The 14,182-nt window shown below is 41.8% G+C and overlaps 1 protein-coding gene across 6 annotated transcripts in view; it reads left to right on the top strand.

The window, feature by feature from the left end:
* wdr70 (WD repeat domain 70) overlaps positions 1–13,576 on the top strand; it is a 43,654-nt gene extending 30,078 nt beyond the window's left edge. For 4 of the 6 annotated variants that reach the window (XM_083567734.1, XM_083567733.1, XM_083567732.1 and 1 more), the window contains exons 14-18: positions 6,972–7,072; positions 7,950–8,029; positions 9,215–9,331; positions 9,954–10,116; positions 13,185–13,576. In XM_083567734.1, the coding sequence (XP_083423860.1) occupies positions 6,972–7,072; positions 7,950–8,029; positions 9,215–9,331; positions 9,954–10,116; positions 13,185–13,272 (549 nt within the window). In that variant the 3' untranslated portion in view covers positions 13,273–13,576. Of the gene's footprint in view, positions 1–6,971; positions 7,073–7,949; positions 8,030–9,214; positions 9,531–9,953; positions 10,117–13,184 lie in introns of all 6 variants that reach the window. The other 2 variants (XR_014537713.1, XR_014537714.1) reach the window with 1 other exon arrangement.
* Positions 13,577–14,182: the final 606 nt, after the last annotated feature.

Below are 14,182 nucleotides of genomic sequence, written 5' to 3'. Positions count from 1 at the left end.
CAAAGGCTTTAGCGCATGCTAAAATATATATACACTTAAATGTAATCAAACCACATGAACCCACTAAAAGCTTGTCCGTTGCGGATTTTATCCGTTAGGACACGATGCAGGTGTTTTAGCGTTTGATGTCTGACTTCTTCCTATGTCCCTGTGCATGACACAACGCAGAAGGATGGAGACAAAGGCGTGATAAAAACGTTTCCTCCAGCCGCCATCCGAGCATTATTTTTAAATATTCGTCCAAACATCTCTGACAGCCTCAAACCTTTATCTGGCCTGTTGCTTCGTTCCTTTTGTTGTTTAGCGGAGTAGATGAATTCCTGCGGGTTTTTTCTGTTAAAGGGGGCCCTAGGGGCTGGCATCTAGACCACACGGTTGCCATTCTCACAGCATGTGTCACACATGCGTATTTATTTGTCTGGGCTACAGTACACAGCGCATGCTTCACTGACCTTGAACACAAATCATCTTCTCATTGCCACAGCGTAGCCTTAATCTTTGGAATAAAGGTTGAGGTGCGGCTGGTTTATATATTCCTTTATTTTTTACCGTGCTTTCAACAAGGTGCTATAATTTCAGCAAATCTAGCTGCAGCATTCAGACTCTACTTGATCTTCTTTTGTGCCTGCACAGAGTCTCTTTATGGCACATGTTCAGTCTGGCTCAGTTCTCCAGCTTGCACGCTGTTTAGGAAAGATTCAAGATCAAAGGGGATGCCTCAGTTGTAATTCCTGCAAATGCTGTAATGCTTTCTGGCAAGGATCGGATTCTCACATTGGACTCTTCACGCGAGAATCCTTACAATTCCAGGCTTCCTTGTATTGGTCCATCATTTACTAGTGCAAAAACATACAACAGCAATGTTCCCTTCTCCAGCTCCATTGGACAGAACTAACTGATTAATGATTATCTAATTATCTAATGCTTTTCTATAGCAACAGATCATTCACAATTATGTGTCAGACACTTCTTAATGCATGCGGTATTTAATAGAAAAAATTTAGGATTTCTTTTATTAAGGAGTTTCCAGTACATTAAAGATAAGTACGTTTTCTGGTCCGACGAATCAAATCGAATTTTTGGAAACCACATCCTCCAGACTAAAGAGGAGAGGGACCATCCGGCTTATCAGGGCTCAGTTCAAAAGTCTGAATCTCTGATGGTATTGGGGGTGCATTAGTGCCTATGAAATGCACAGCTTTTACATTTGGAAAATGGGCAGCTTTCACATTTAGTCAGAACCAACTGATTATCTATAACAGTAGTGCAGTAGTTTGTAATGCATCGTTTCGTTAGCAGCAGATAATTCAGTTACATGTATGTCAGACACTTCTTAATGCAAGTACAGTAGTGAAGTTTAAAATGTATAACTGCTGATATTTGAACAATCTTTTGGTAAGAAGTCTCTTGCACGTTAAAGGTGAGTAGGTTTTCTGCTACAGGAAAGTCTTCAGAGCAGAGAATTTCTTTTGCTAATGTGAAAAAGCAATTTTTGTCTGTAAGAAATCTTAAGGAAGGAATAACTGTCTATAGCTGCTCTAACACAAGTCGTAACAGGAATCTCTATTGTGGTTGTTCCCCAACGTTATCTGTGACTAGAAATGATAGCGGACAAAAACAAAGGATGTATCATTCTTTAATAAATAAGACAATTGTAAACTTGTTTAAAATTAGTGGATGTAAATATATCGAGTCGGATTACCTGACTGAAAATGAATCGTGTTTAACGTTTTTCAATCTGCAGGGTTTCACAATTCCTCAGAATTTGAACAGAACACATTGCCAAGGAAATCAAACTGTGTGTGTGTGTGTGTGTGTGTGTGTGTGTGTGTGTGTGTGTGTGTGTGCGCACACAACACATCCTGTCACAGGACAGTTGTTAGCCAACGAAGAGCAGACATTTCTGAGAAAAAATATTGATTGCCAGTGGTTCAGCGGATGCAGCTAGCACGATAGCAGCAGCTCCGCTTCCAATTTATTCCTATGTTAATGAGCGTGTGCATTAAAAAATTTTCTCTTTCTAAGTGGCTTTCCAGCCAATTCTTTAGTGCAGTACTGAAACTTTAAGGGACAGGACATGCTCTGCACAACAATACCACAACATCCTGCTTTTCCTGGTGGCTATTTATAGGAGAACCACATGGTACCTCCTACCTTATATGGTTTCACACATTGCTAGGAAATTGTCAAATGCGATAAAAATATTAAATACAGCTCTAAGCAGTATACCTACTTTTGTACTTTGCACATATGGGCAGTAATCTTATATGTTGCTCTACAATCTAATCAAACTCAAATAAAATAGAGGTTCGGCAGTAGGTGCAATTTCTTTCCTCCAAAACTTGCATGTTTTTCAAACCTCTGCTCTTGCTGCATTACAGGGCAGCATAACACAATCGAAAGCACTATCCGCCGTCTTCCTCCTACACATGTTTACAGACGGTTATTGTCACTATGACTGACAATCGGCAGAAAGGATCCCATTTCTTCCACCCAAAGAGAGAGGATGGAAGAGCAAGAAAAGTTGCTTCTGCTTTTGTATACTTGTCATATTGCAATGACACAACGGTCATATTTATATTTATTTATATTAATTTGGCTGCAACAGTTCGGCGTCATGTGCATGGATCCTGAAGTCGTGTCTAAGAAGCTGGTTAATGCTCATGCTCCTTCTGCTATATTTGGAGATTCAGTGCCCCGTGTTAGCCCCAGCAGAGGTGTGTTAGAGCTGCACTGGAGCGGAATTCTCACGTGCTGCTTTTTGATTAATGAGCTTGTGTAGTGCTGGCAACCTGAAGGATGAAGCCTGTCTGACACTGATTTTATTATATAGACTTAAGTTTAGTTAATTACACTTAAAAAAGAAAAAGCTTGCAGATGAGCTTCATATATATATATATATATATATATATATATATATATATATATATATATATATATATATATATATATATATATATATATATATATATATATATACAGTGAGGAAAATAAGTATTTGAAGACCCTGCTATTTTGCAAGTTCTCCCACTTAGAAATCATGGAGGGGTCTGAAATTGTCATCGTAGGTGCATGTCCACTGTGAGAGACATAATAAAAAAAAAATAATCCAGAAATCACAATATATGATTTTTAAACTATTTATTTGTATGATACAGCTGCAAATAAGTATTTGAACACCTGTCTATCAGCTAGAATTCTGACCCTCAAAGACCTGTTAGTCTGCCTTTAAAATGTCCACCTCCACTACATTTATTATCCTAAATTAGATGCACCTGTTTGAGGTCGTTAGCTGCATAAAGACACCTGTCCACCCCATACAATCAGTAAGAATCCAACTACTAACATGGCCAAGACCAAAGAGCTGTCCAAAGACACTAGAGACAAAATTGTACACCTCCACAAGGCTGGAAAGGGCTACGGGGAAATTGCCAAGCAGCTTGGTGAAAAAAGGTCCACTGTTGGAGCAATCATTAGAAAATGGAAGAAGCTAAACATGACTGTCAATCTCCCTCGGACTGGGGCTCCATGCAAGATCTCACCTCGTGGGGTCTCAATGATCCTAAGGAAGGTGAGAAATCAGCCCAGAACTACACGGGAGGAGCTGGTCAATGACCTGAAAAGAGCTGGGACCACCGTTTCCAAGGTTACTGTTGGTAATACACTAAGACGTCATGGTTTGAAATCATGCATGGCACGGAAGGTTCCCCTGCTTAAACCAGCACATGTCCAGGCACGTCTTAAGTTTGCCAATGACCATTTGGATGATCCAGAGGAGTCATGGGAGAAGGTCATGTGGTCAGATGAGACCAGAATAGAACTTTTGGGTCATAATTCCACTAAACGTGTTTGGAGGAAGAAGAATGATGAGTACCATCCCAAGAACACCATCCCTACTGTGAAGCATGGGGGTGGTAGCGTCATGCTTTGGGGGTGTTTTTCTGCACATGGGACAGGGCGACTGCACTGTATTAAGGAGAGGATGACCGAGGCCATGTATTGCGAGATTTTGGGGAACAACCTCCTTCCCTCAGTTAGAGCATTGAAGATGGGTCGAGGCTGGGTCTTCCAACATGACAATGACCCGAAGCACACAGCCAGAATAACCAAGGAGTGGCTCTGTAAGAAGCATATCAAGGTTCTGGCGTGGCCCAGCCAGTCCCCAGAACTAAACCCAATAGAGAATTTTTGGAGGGAGCTCAAACTCCATGTTTGTCAGCGACAGGCAGAAACCTGACTGATCCAGAGAAGATCTGTGTGGAGGAGTGGGCTAAAATCCCTCCTGCAGTGTGTGCAAACCTGGTGAGAAACTACAGGAAACGTTTGACCTCTGTAATTGCAAACAAAGGCTACTGTACCAAATATTAACATTGACTTTCTCAGGTGTTCAAATACTTATTTGCAGCTGAATCATACAAATAAATAGTTTAAAAATCATACATTGTGATTTCTGGATTTTTTTTTTTAGATTATGTCTCTCACAGTGGACATGCACCTACGATGACAATTTCAGACCCCTCCATGATTTCTAAGTGGGAGAACTTGCAAAATAGCAGGGTGTTCAAATACTTATTTTCCTCACTGTGTGTGTATATATATATATATATATATATATATATATATATATATATATATATATATATATATATATATATATATATATATATATATGATAAAATCATCTTTTTGCATCAGCAAGGCCACTCTCAAAGAAATAGCAAACAAACGGGTTACACAAGCTGTAGTTTTCAAGCTGTTTGAAGAATCATGAGAGGTCAGTGATAAAGAAAGGACTGAAAGGCCAGGAAACCTTTTAAATTCTGATGACAATTTTCTTCTTTGAGAGACAGGAAGTCAGCAAGGATACGGCATAGAGCACCCAAATTCCAAAAAAGTTTGAAAAAATGCAGACACCCCAGATGTAATGGAAATCACTGCATTGGCTCCAAAACACTTCCATAAATCATTGTCTGGGACACACATTTCACCTCTCATCCTCAAATGCAGGTTAAATCTCAGTCATGCAAAGAAGAAGCCATATGTAAACATGATCCAGAAACACCACCATCTTCTACGTGAAGTGGAAAACTGTTCTGTGGTCAGACAAATCAAGTCCTTTTCCAATCTAAAGAGGAGAGGGACCATCCAGCTTTTTATCAGTGCTCGATTCGAAAGTCTGCATCTCTGATGGTATGAGGGTGCATTGCTGCATATGAAATGAGCAGCTTTCACATCTGGAAAGGCACCATCAAAAGTACACATCGTTTTCAGGATGCATATTTCAGCAAGACAATGCTAAATGCATTCTGCATCTATTTTAACAACATGTTTTCATAGCATGTCTGCAGAAGTGAACTGGCCTGCCTGGAGTCCAGACTTTTCACCAGCATTTGGCACATCATAAATCGAAAAATTATGACGAAGACGACCCAGGACTGTTGAGCAGCTAGAATCCAGTATTAACCAAAAATGAGACACGATTCCTCTCTAAAAACTCAAGCAACTGGTCGTTTCAGTTCCCAGACACATGATAAATGTTGTTAAAAAAATTGGGGATGCTACACAGTAGTAAACATGGCCCTGTCCCAAGTTTTTGAGACATTTTGCGTCCATCAAATTGTAAATTACCATATTTTTCTTAAAATGGTCAATGTTCTCAGTTTAAATATTTTATCTGTTTTATATGTTCTATTGTGAATAAAATCTATGAGGGTCTATGAGACTTGCAAATCATTGCATTAAAAAAAAAAAAAATATATATATATATATATATATATATATATATATATATATATATATTATACACAATTTTACCTACTGCCTCAGTTTTTTGGAATTAAGTTTTTAAATAAAAAGACCGAAAAAAATTAATATGGATAGTCATGAAATTGTTAAAACAACAAAACTGGTGGTGGCCTAAACCTTTGCAAAGTACTATATAAATACATATGTACACCAACAAACAGTTCTCCTTTCGTGTGTGCACATGCACTGAAACAAAACACGAATGCAATTGTGACGATGTAATCGAGTCATAGTTACAAAGAGATTTCTGGAAAGGAAAAGTCTGTGATTGGTGTCGACATTTTCTAAATAATGAAAATGAATCTGCAATATGCTCAGGCTGAGCCATAGTCCTCCTCCCCACATGGCTGGCAGACCCAGCAGGCTGACGATAAAGCTTTATTCTGGGTCAAGCGAACTTAGCTGAGCCAAAGAGGGTCTGAACAGCTGAACAGTAAGCAGCTTTGCCCATACACACACCCTCTAATGCTCCTGTAGGTAGCTTCTGACCCAAACACTTTCTTTTGCGCACTTTACCACGAACGCTTGTTTAGAGTAAAAGTCAACTTGCTTTTCCACTTCTTCACTGCCTCGAGTGATTATTCTGCTCCTCTCATTGTGCATTGCTGTGGGGTTATTTTTGGAAGGCTTATATATATATATATATTTATTATTATTATTATTATTATAATTTTTTATAAATATAATTATTTTTGCATTTGGAGTCTGTGGGTTTGTTGCCACTTCTCTGCTTGGGCATTGTTTAAAGAAAGGGGGTTATTGTCTCGTTTCGTTGTAGTGCTTAAACCTTGTTCATATTGCAGACTGTCTTTGTGTCTGTCTGATGGGCACACACACACACACACACACACACACACACACACACACACACACACACACACACACACACACAGTCACATCCTCCATCTGTCACACAGAGAATGTGAAATCCAGGCATCTACCCAAAGCCCAAATATAGTCAACCACAGCTTAGTGAGAAGGAGAATCCTCTCTTGCCGCGTCTCTGCAGCTCGATGCCGCTGGCTTACATTCTGGAGTTTTGTCATCACTGTTTTGTTCTGCATTCTGCATAATTCCTTTTTTTGGCCCATGATTTTTCTATCTGCCCTTCACTTTCCTTTCTCCCCTCTCTCTTTCTCTCTCTCTCTCTCTCTCTCCATCTCCAGAGTGTGGTTCGCTGTCTCTGGCACCCGAAGCTGAACCAGATCATGGTGGGGACGGGGAGTGGCCTGGCCAAAGTCTACTATGACCCAGTCAAGAGCCAGAGGTGCAACTAAGCTCCTTTCCTGTTCCAACTTTTTCACCACCGCACAGGAAGAAATATTAGCCATGTGTGCCTTTAGCGTGACTCAGATCAGTAATTACTCTACACAGGGGTCAGATAGAGTAGCGAGGACCGTTGGGGGAGAGAGAGGGAGACGGACAAGTCTGCTGAATTAACTACCGGCTGTCCCATCAGTTCCAGCTGGGAGGCTGTCAGATGGAAACCGTTCATTAAACTGTCCCGTTTGAGTCCATTAGCAGTGATTACTGAGGGCAAGGACAGCAGGGCCTCACACACTGCCTATCTGGAAAATCATTGCTTGCAAGCATGCATGTGATTTACTGATATTTCATGATTTGGAAATGTTTGACAAGTTTTTCGGTGGTTCCCCCTAAATCCCCCCTTGTAATATTGATCAGTCCGTTACCAGGTGTTGCCACATAAAAAATAAATACACTGTTGCATTGCATTCCAAAACCGCCCGCGATAAACGGACGCCACCCCAAAAATTATATTTTATGTATAGAATACTGTACTGTGTTAAAATTTTTCTTCATTTTTATAATTAATAATAAAATTTTTATTAATACATTTCATTATTTTAACATAAAACTCCATAAAAACAATTCCCTAGAAGTGTTTGGTCTATGGTGCTCTCCACGAGAGACTGGGAAAATCAGCTAAACAAATTAGTTATGTGGCAAATGCAATTCCGTGATAAACCGGGGCGCGAGATTCGGACCGCGGTAAAACGGGGGATTACTGTATAATGACATTATTCTGCTTCAACAGTTTTATTTTACAAAAAAACATTGGAACTAGAAATATAATGTAGAATTCTATATAATTGTGTTCCTGACATGCTCTTGTTTGTATTTAGGGGCGCTAAACTTTGTGTGGTGAAGAGCAAGAGCAAAGAGAAGCAGGCAGAGACGCTGACGCAGGACTACATCATCACCCGTGAGTACCCGAACCACATGCGTGCAGAAAAATGCACGCAAACGACAGAACACCTTTACGCACTCCATTTTGTGCACATACACGTTTACATTAGGAGAACTGTCAGGGGCATTTGTGTGGGGATTAGAGCCACTCTCTAGGGTGTCCATCACCGTTCACTGCTTTCACAAGACCATTAGTGCATCTGTATCGTGTGTGTGTGTGTGTGTGTGTGTGTGTGTGTGTGTGTGTGTGTGTGTGTGTGTGTGTGTGTGTGTGTGTGTGTGTGTGTGTGTGTGTGTGTGTGTGTGTGTGTGTGTGTGTGTGTGTGAGAGAGAGAGAGAGAGAGAGAGAGAAAGAGAGCGTGTGAGTGCTTTCCATCGGATTGCTGTCTCACGCGGCCCTTAACCCGCAAGCCATGGTGCCATTAGCATCCGTCACTCCATCCGCCACGCGCCTGGCATGAGGGCTCCAGTCAGGTCAGTGCATGCCACATGCAAACCCTAAACACATCCTGATCCTCCGCCCACACGAGACACACCTCGCCGTCAAAACTCTCATTTCCCCCCCACGTAAACCATTAAGGACTTTCTCCAGTGGCCGTAGTAGTGTTTAGCATTTAGCGCATGATTAAACCAGTGCTGATGCTCTGTATTGTTAGCCAATAGGCCCGGCCGAGTGACGCATTCCCGGACGGCTATGGAAAATTCAAGGAGGGAAGCGGAATGATGGCCTATTGAGGGAGAGGGAGGCAGAGCGATTGAACGTGTCACCACTAACCTCTTTGCTTAATGTAGCATGCAGGGGAAGAATTAACACTGCACAGTGACAACAAGGCTCCTGAATGGAAAATCGCTTCATCTTTCCTACTCCTGATTTATTTTTTTTCATCTACCCACACCATGATTCCCCCCTTCCCCCCGTCCACCCCTTCCTACACGCACAAACAGACATAAGAGTCATGTGACCGTGTTTGAGACTCCGGGAAATCGGGAAACATTAATCAAAAGTAAATAAAAACACTGCGAGCGTTACAACTTACCAGGGTTGCTATGATGGTGCCCGTGGATGGAGTGGTCTGTTTACGATTTTGTTTTCTTTTTCCTAATCTTTGTTGTTCTCATGTTACTGAGTTGTACAGTCGGCTTAATACATGTATGTGTATTTGTGTGTGTGTAACTGTATTTAAATTTTTTTCTTTCCCAGCCCACGCATTGCCAATGTTCCGCGAGGCCAGACAGCGCAGCACCAAGAAGCAGCTGGAAAAAGACAGACTCGACCCTGTGAAATCCCACAAGCCCGAGCCGCCTGTGTCCGGCCCAGGTGATGTAAAAGCCCTTGTGAAGCTGCAGGCCAATTTAGTATCTCCCGTCCTCTTGGCTGCAGTTCATGAGATCCTAGATGCTGTGGGATCTAGACTGCGGCTCTGAGTAAACAAGCTGTAAGATTACATTAAAGACTTGGCGGAGGACCAGACGCGACAGGCTTTGGCTCTTTTCCTCATTTCTGTTTTCAGACAGTGGTGAGCGAAGCTCAGCACAGAGAACGTTCTGATTTCCTCAGCCTCTATATCTAGGCGAAACCTGTCAATCATACAGGGCGGGTTTCTCCTCCTCACGTCTGTAAACCGTCCTTTAATATAATCTCAGTCTCTGGGAGATTCCCCTCCGAGTGGCCGAGCTTGTAGCAGGTCTCCCTGTCTTCCATGTTTAAACATAATGTAAATATGTTTCCTTCAAGCAGCGGATGTTTTTCTTAATGTTTAGCATGTGTGTACATGCGCTGGAGGTCGGGTGGCCCGGGCTTTCCTCGGCCATCTCACTTTACAAAGGGCATTTATGTTATTTGTGTTTATACAAATGAATTCGACTTGTATGCTTTGCATCATGATGGCTTTTTTCTCTTTGTGGTTTTTCACACTACCGAAAACAAAAAAAAACAACAGGCAGGGGAGGTCGTGTGGCAGCCCACGGAGGCACTCTTTCGTCCTTCATCGTGAAGAACATCGCTCTTGACAAGACAGACGACAGCAATCCTCGCGAGGCCATCCTGCGCCACGCCAAAGATGCAGCAGAGAACCCGTACTGGGTCGCCCCTGCGTATAAAAAGTAAGCTGTCTGTGATTACGATGGAAAAAAGCAGAGCACTTGGGATGAAAGACAGGTTTGATTGGATTAGATTTGATTAGATAGGAAATTTTCCTTAGGAGAATAGGAAAAAAAAAACCTGGGCAACGTGGAGTCTCTCACACACACACAGCTATTGTCAGTGACAGGTCCTGATGTAACGAGAGGCCTGTGTGTGTTTGTGCATGAGGGAAAGATGTCTGTGTGCATGAGTGCGTGACTCAGGTCAGGTTGCACCTGCGTATCGCATCGTTGTTGTCACGCCTTGGCTGACGGATGCATGAATGTTTTAAAAAGCTGTGTGTGTGTGTGTGTGTGTGTGTGTGTGTGTGTGTGTGTTTAAGGGACTACCTGAGCCAGCTCATGTTGCAGGTTGAGCTAAAAACAAAAAAAAAACAAACAAACAAAAAAAAGAGGCAAAGGTCCTCCAGTGGAAATCTGAATAAACGTTTATCAGATAAATACGGCCTACATTTTGCATTAAATGGTTTCTGAAAATACTTTCTGACCGTAAGTCAGATTTGAAAACCATGTTTCAAATTTGATTAATTTGAAGCAAAGTCAGATTCTTTACACATCAGTGCTGCATCATGTATACTTTAGGTCTGCTGGAGATTAAGATTTTTTTTTTTTTTTTTGTGATGTACTTTGCTCTGTTTTTATAAACCAGTGGCAGAAACCACATAAAATGATTGAGGTTACTGAACCCGATTAAAGCTTGAGCCAAGTGTGTAATTTAGGCCTAAATAAGGTTTAGTTATAAACTTCCCACACTTGAGAACGAGGTCATATAGTACAGTACGTGTCGGCTGATTTGACTATCAGGTTCACATAGAGCTCGAGTATCAGCAGGTTTTGAACATGACAGGATGTTGAAGGTCGTAATTTTATGTCCTGTTTACAAGTAGTAAAAAGGAAAAAAAAAAAAAAGGAAAGTGGGAAACTCTTAAGCACAGATATTTATTTTGGTTTTGTATCAGCATTTTCTGCGTACGGATCACGGTGCGGACACGTGCGGCTTTAGCTTCTCTCTCCCTTCCAGGAGAACTGAAAAATGCTTTCTCTTCAAGTGTCGACTGATAAGAAGCTGTCAGGCTGCTATCTCTCCATCTCTCCGTCTCTCCTCCGTCGCCTTTCCCGTCGTGGGATGTTTACCTGGACTGGAGCAGATGAATGAACCGGCTTTTTCGCAGGTGGTCCGTGCAGCGCCGCTCGTCCACACTGACAGGGTCTGATCAGGAACAGATAGGATCACTAGATCGGCTTCTTTGTGAAGGGAGTTAGTGGGGAGATTTATAAACTCCTGGCTGTTGATAAATTATCCTTTTTTTTTCACCCAGTCGGACAGATCTTAGTGGAGTTCTCCAGACTAGACTAGTCCTAGCTAGAAGTGTTTCAAAGGTTGAGCCTTTTACATATGCAGGTTGATCTGCTGCATTATGGGCAAGATTTACTTTTGTGTAGAATAATATGTTTATTAAATAAATATTGGATTTAAATTTAGGTCAGGTCCTTTTATCAGCTTAAACACTAAATCCCTTACCCCAACTAATCCTGGCACTTTGCCATATCAAGGATTAGGCAATTATCTTGCCTAAACAATAACATGTTTGTTATTCTGTTTTTTATTAGCTTTGGGTTTTTTTCTCTGGGTTGTTGTTATAGATAATGTGCCCTAACCTCCTGTCTAACAGGTTTGGGAATATCAGCAACACACTGTTACACAAGACAATTTAGAATATTTTGTGCTTCAAGGCATATGTTTGACATATGTGAATGAAACTTCATGACCACCTCGTATAGGATTCGTTTCCCGTCACCATAGTTTGCATAGTGTTTTGAGCAATGCTCAGTTTGAAATTTAGACGTTGCAATGTGATGCGTGCCTGAGCGTCGGCTTGTAACTCGAGCTCCATCATTGCACCGCAGCGCAGCCTTTTGACAGCTACTGGTGTTAATGACACTGTCGACACTAACTATTGCTATTGTAGCACTTCCATGCACAAATGATCCTGTTTCTTTCCTTTGTTGGCCCGCCTTAATTGCTTTAATCAGGTGGCGTGGCAGAGAGTAGGCCACTGTGGACCTAGACACACACACACACACAAACACACACACACACACCTGACCTCAGTAACCTGCCCACACAGAAATACTACCCAGCTGATACATGAGAACCTGGAAACTGATTGCACGTCGAATACATAACTTGTCCATCACCAGCGTCTTTGTCTTGCATCGTTACCTACGACGTTTCCATCCACTAACGAACCCTTGGCTCTGCTTCCACAGTAATTACTTGCACCGGTGGTCTCGATGAACTCATCACGGAATGCTCCCGGCCCCAACAATGGGGTGTTTAACGACAGGTCTCCGTCAGCGGTTAATCAACTGCACCCATAAAACCTACTTTGTCTGAAATGTACTGAGCCGGTGTGTGAGGTCAGTGTTGCCCTTTGCAGCAGAGAGTACTCAAAGATAAGGAACCAGGAAAACACAAAATTTGGTCTTGTAAAAGCAAAACGTTTCTCAGGAGCACTGGGGTTGTAGTTATCTGCAGTTATCCCCCCCCCCCCCCCATCCTCTGTAACCTGAACTGCATCCACACCATGACTCACCGAAGGACCAGATGTTGCATTTTAATCACTGTATGGAATTGAGTGATGAAAGTCGCGGAATGGTTTAATCCCTTTCGCTGGCTATAACTCTCCCCCTCTCGATCGTTTTTTAGTTATTTATTTATTTTTTAGGCTTAATTTTCTCCTCCGTCTCTCCAACCCCTTTTATTCGTAATCTCTTTCTCCAGGGACCTCTGTTTTCAAAAGTCTCAGCAATGCCAGGACTAACAGTAGCTCCGAGCTATTTTTTTTCAGCACGCGGCCTTTGTTACTGTAGCCCGTCCTTGATTTGTCGCCATTTATCAAAGCACCTACTTGTTGAGGTTTTTTGTTTCTTATAACTTTCATAATAAAAGATAAACACGTTGCCAGATGTGGACGTACTACTCCCGTTGCTCCGTCTCTAACATTTACTCTCTCTCTCTTGCGCAGGACTCAGCCGAACCCCTTGTTTGCAGAGGAGGAATCCGAGGACGAGGACGCCAACAAGGAGCCCGAGTGGAAGAAACGCAAGATCTGAAAAGCGCTCTTCTCATGGAATCGGTGGAGTTACCTCCTTGTGTATATTTTATTACTAGCATGTTCAAAATTTACTCACTTGTTTTAATGTAAAGGAGAGGAGGAGAAATTGTCTAAGAAAGAGAGGGAGAGAGAGTGTCAGCATCATGCAGTGCTCATGTGTAACTGATTTGTAGGTGCACGTGCAAGTACTGAATGTACAGTATGCTGGTCTGGAGGCTTTTTTTTTTTTTTTTTGCTTGTTTTTAAAGATTTTCACTTTGTATTTTTGTTGCAAAATAAACACGCTGTGTGTGTGGTCGGTGCGAGCGTTTGCAATTCCTGCTAAAATGTGGCTTTTCCCCTCCAAAGTTCTTTGCAGAATAATTCACCATTTTTGGTGAAACCTAGTCAAACTCTTTCCAAATGATGTGTGACCGTCCATTAATTTCTCCAAAAAGCCAAATGCGGCGTTTCCTTTTTCCATCTTCATGAACACGCTCTGCAATTTTGTTGTTTCTTTTTTTTTTTTGTCGTAGCTCCGATGTTTGTGCCGAGGTGACTCTCGGCCTGTACACAAACAGGAGACTGCATGCTGTGTCACAACAGATTCCAATCTGCTGAATCTCAAGAGCTCTGATCCATCTTTCTGTCCCTAAAACCCCCTCCGCATCTCCAAATTACAACTTTTCCACCAAACGCTCTGTCTCAGTCAGTACGGGCGTTTTGGTAAGCTTCCAGTGACTCACTGTGTTCAGTAAATATTTATTTGAAATCATTTTTAGCTACTTTTCCAGCTCCTCAAAAGCTACTTGTGCAGATTGGATTATTTTTTTTTGTTGCCGGTTTTATTACAAAAGCAAAATGTCAGATGATTGTTTTGCGAGCCAGATACAACATCTGACGTCTTTGATCACTTTAAGGTCAATCTA

This window comes from Silurus aristotelis (assembly GCF_946808225.1).
Source record: "Silurus aristotelis genome assembly, chromosome: 18".
NCBI classification, from domain to species: domain Eukaryota; kingdom Metazoa; phylum Chordata; class Actinopteri; order Siluriformes; family Siluridae; genus Silurus; species Silurus aristotelis.
This window is presented reverse-complemented; position numbering and strand designations above follow the sequence as displayed.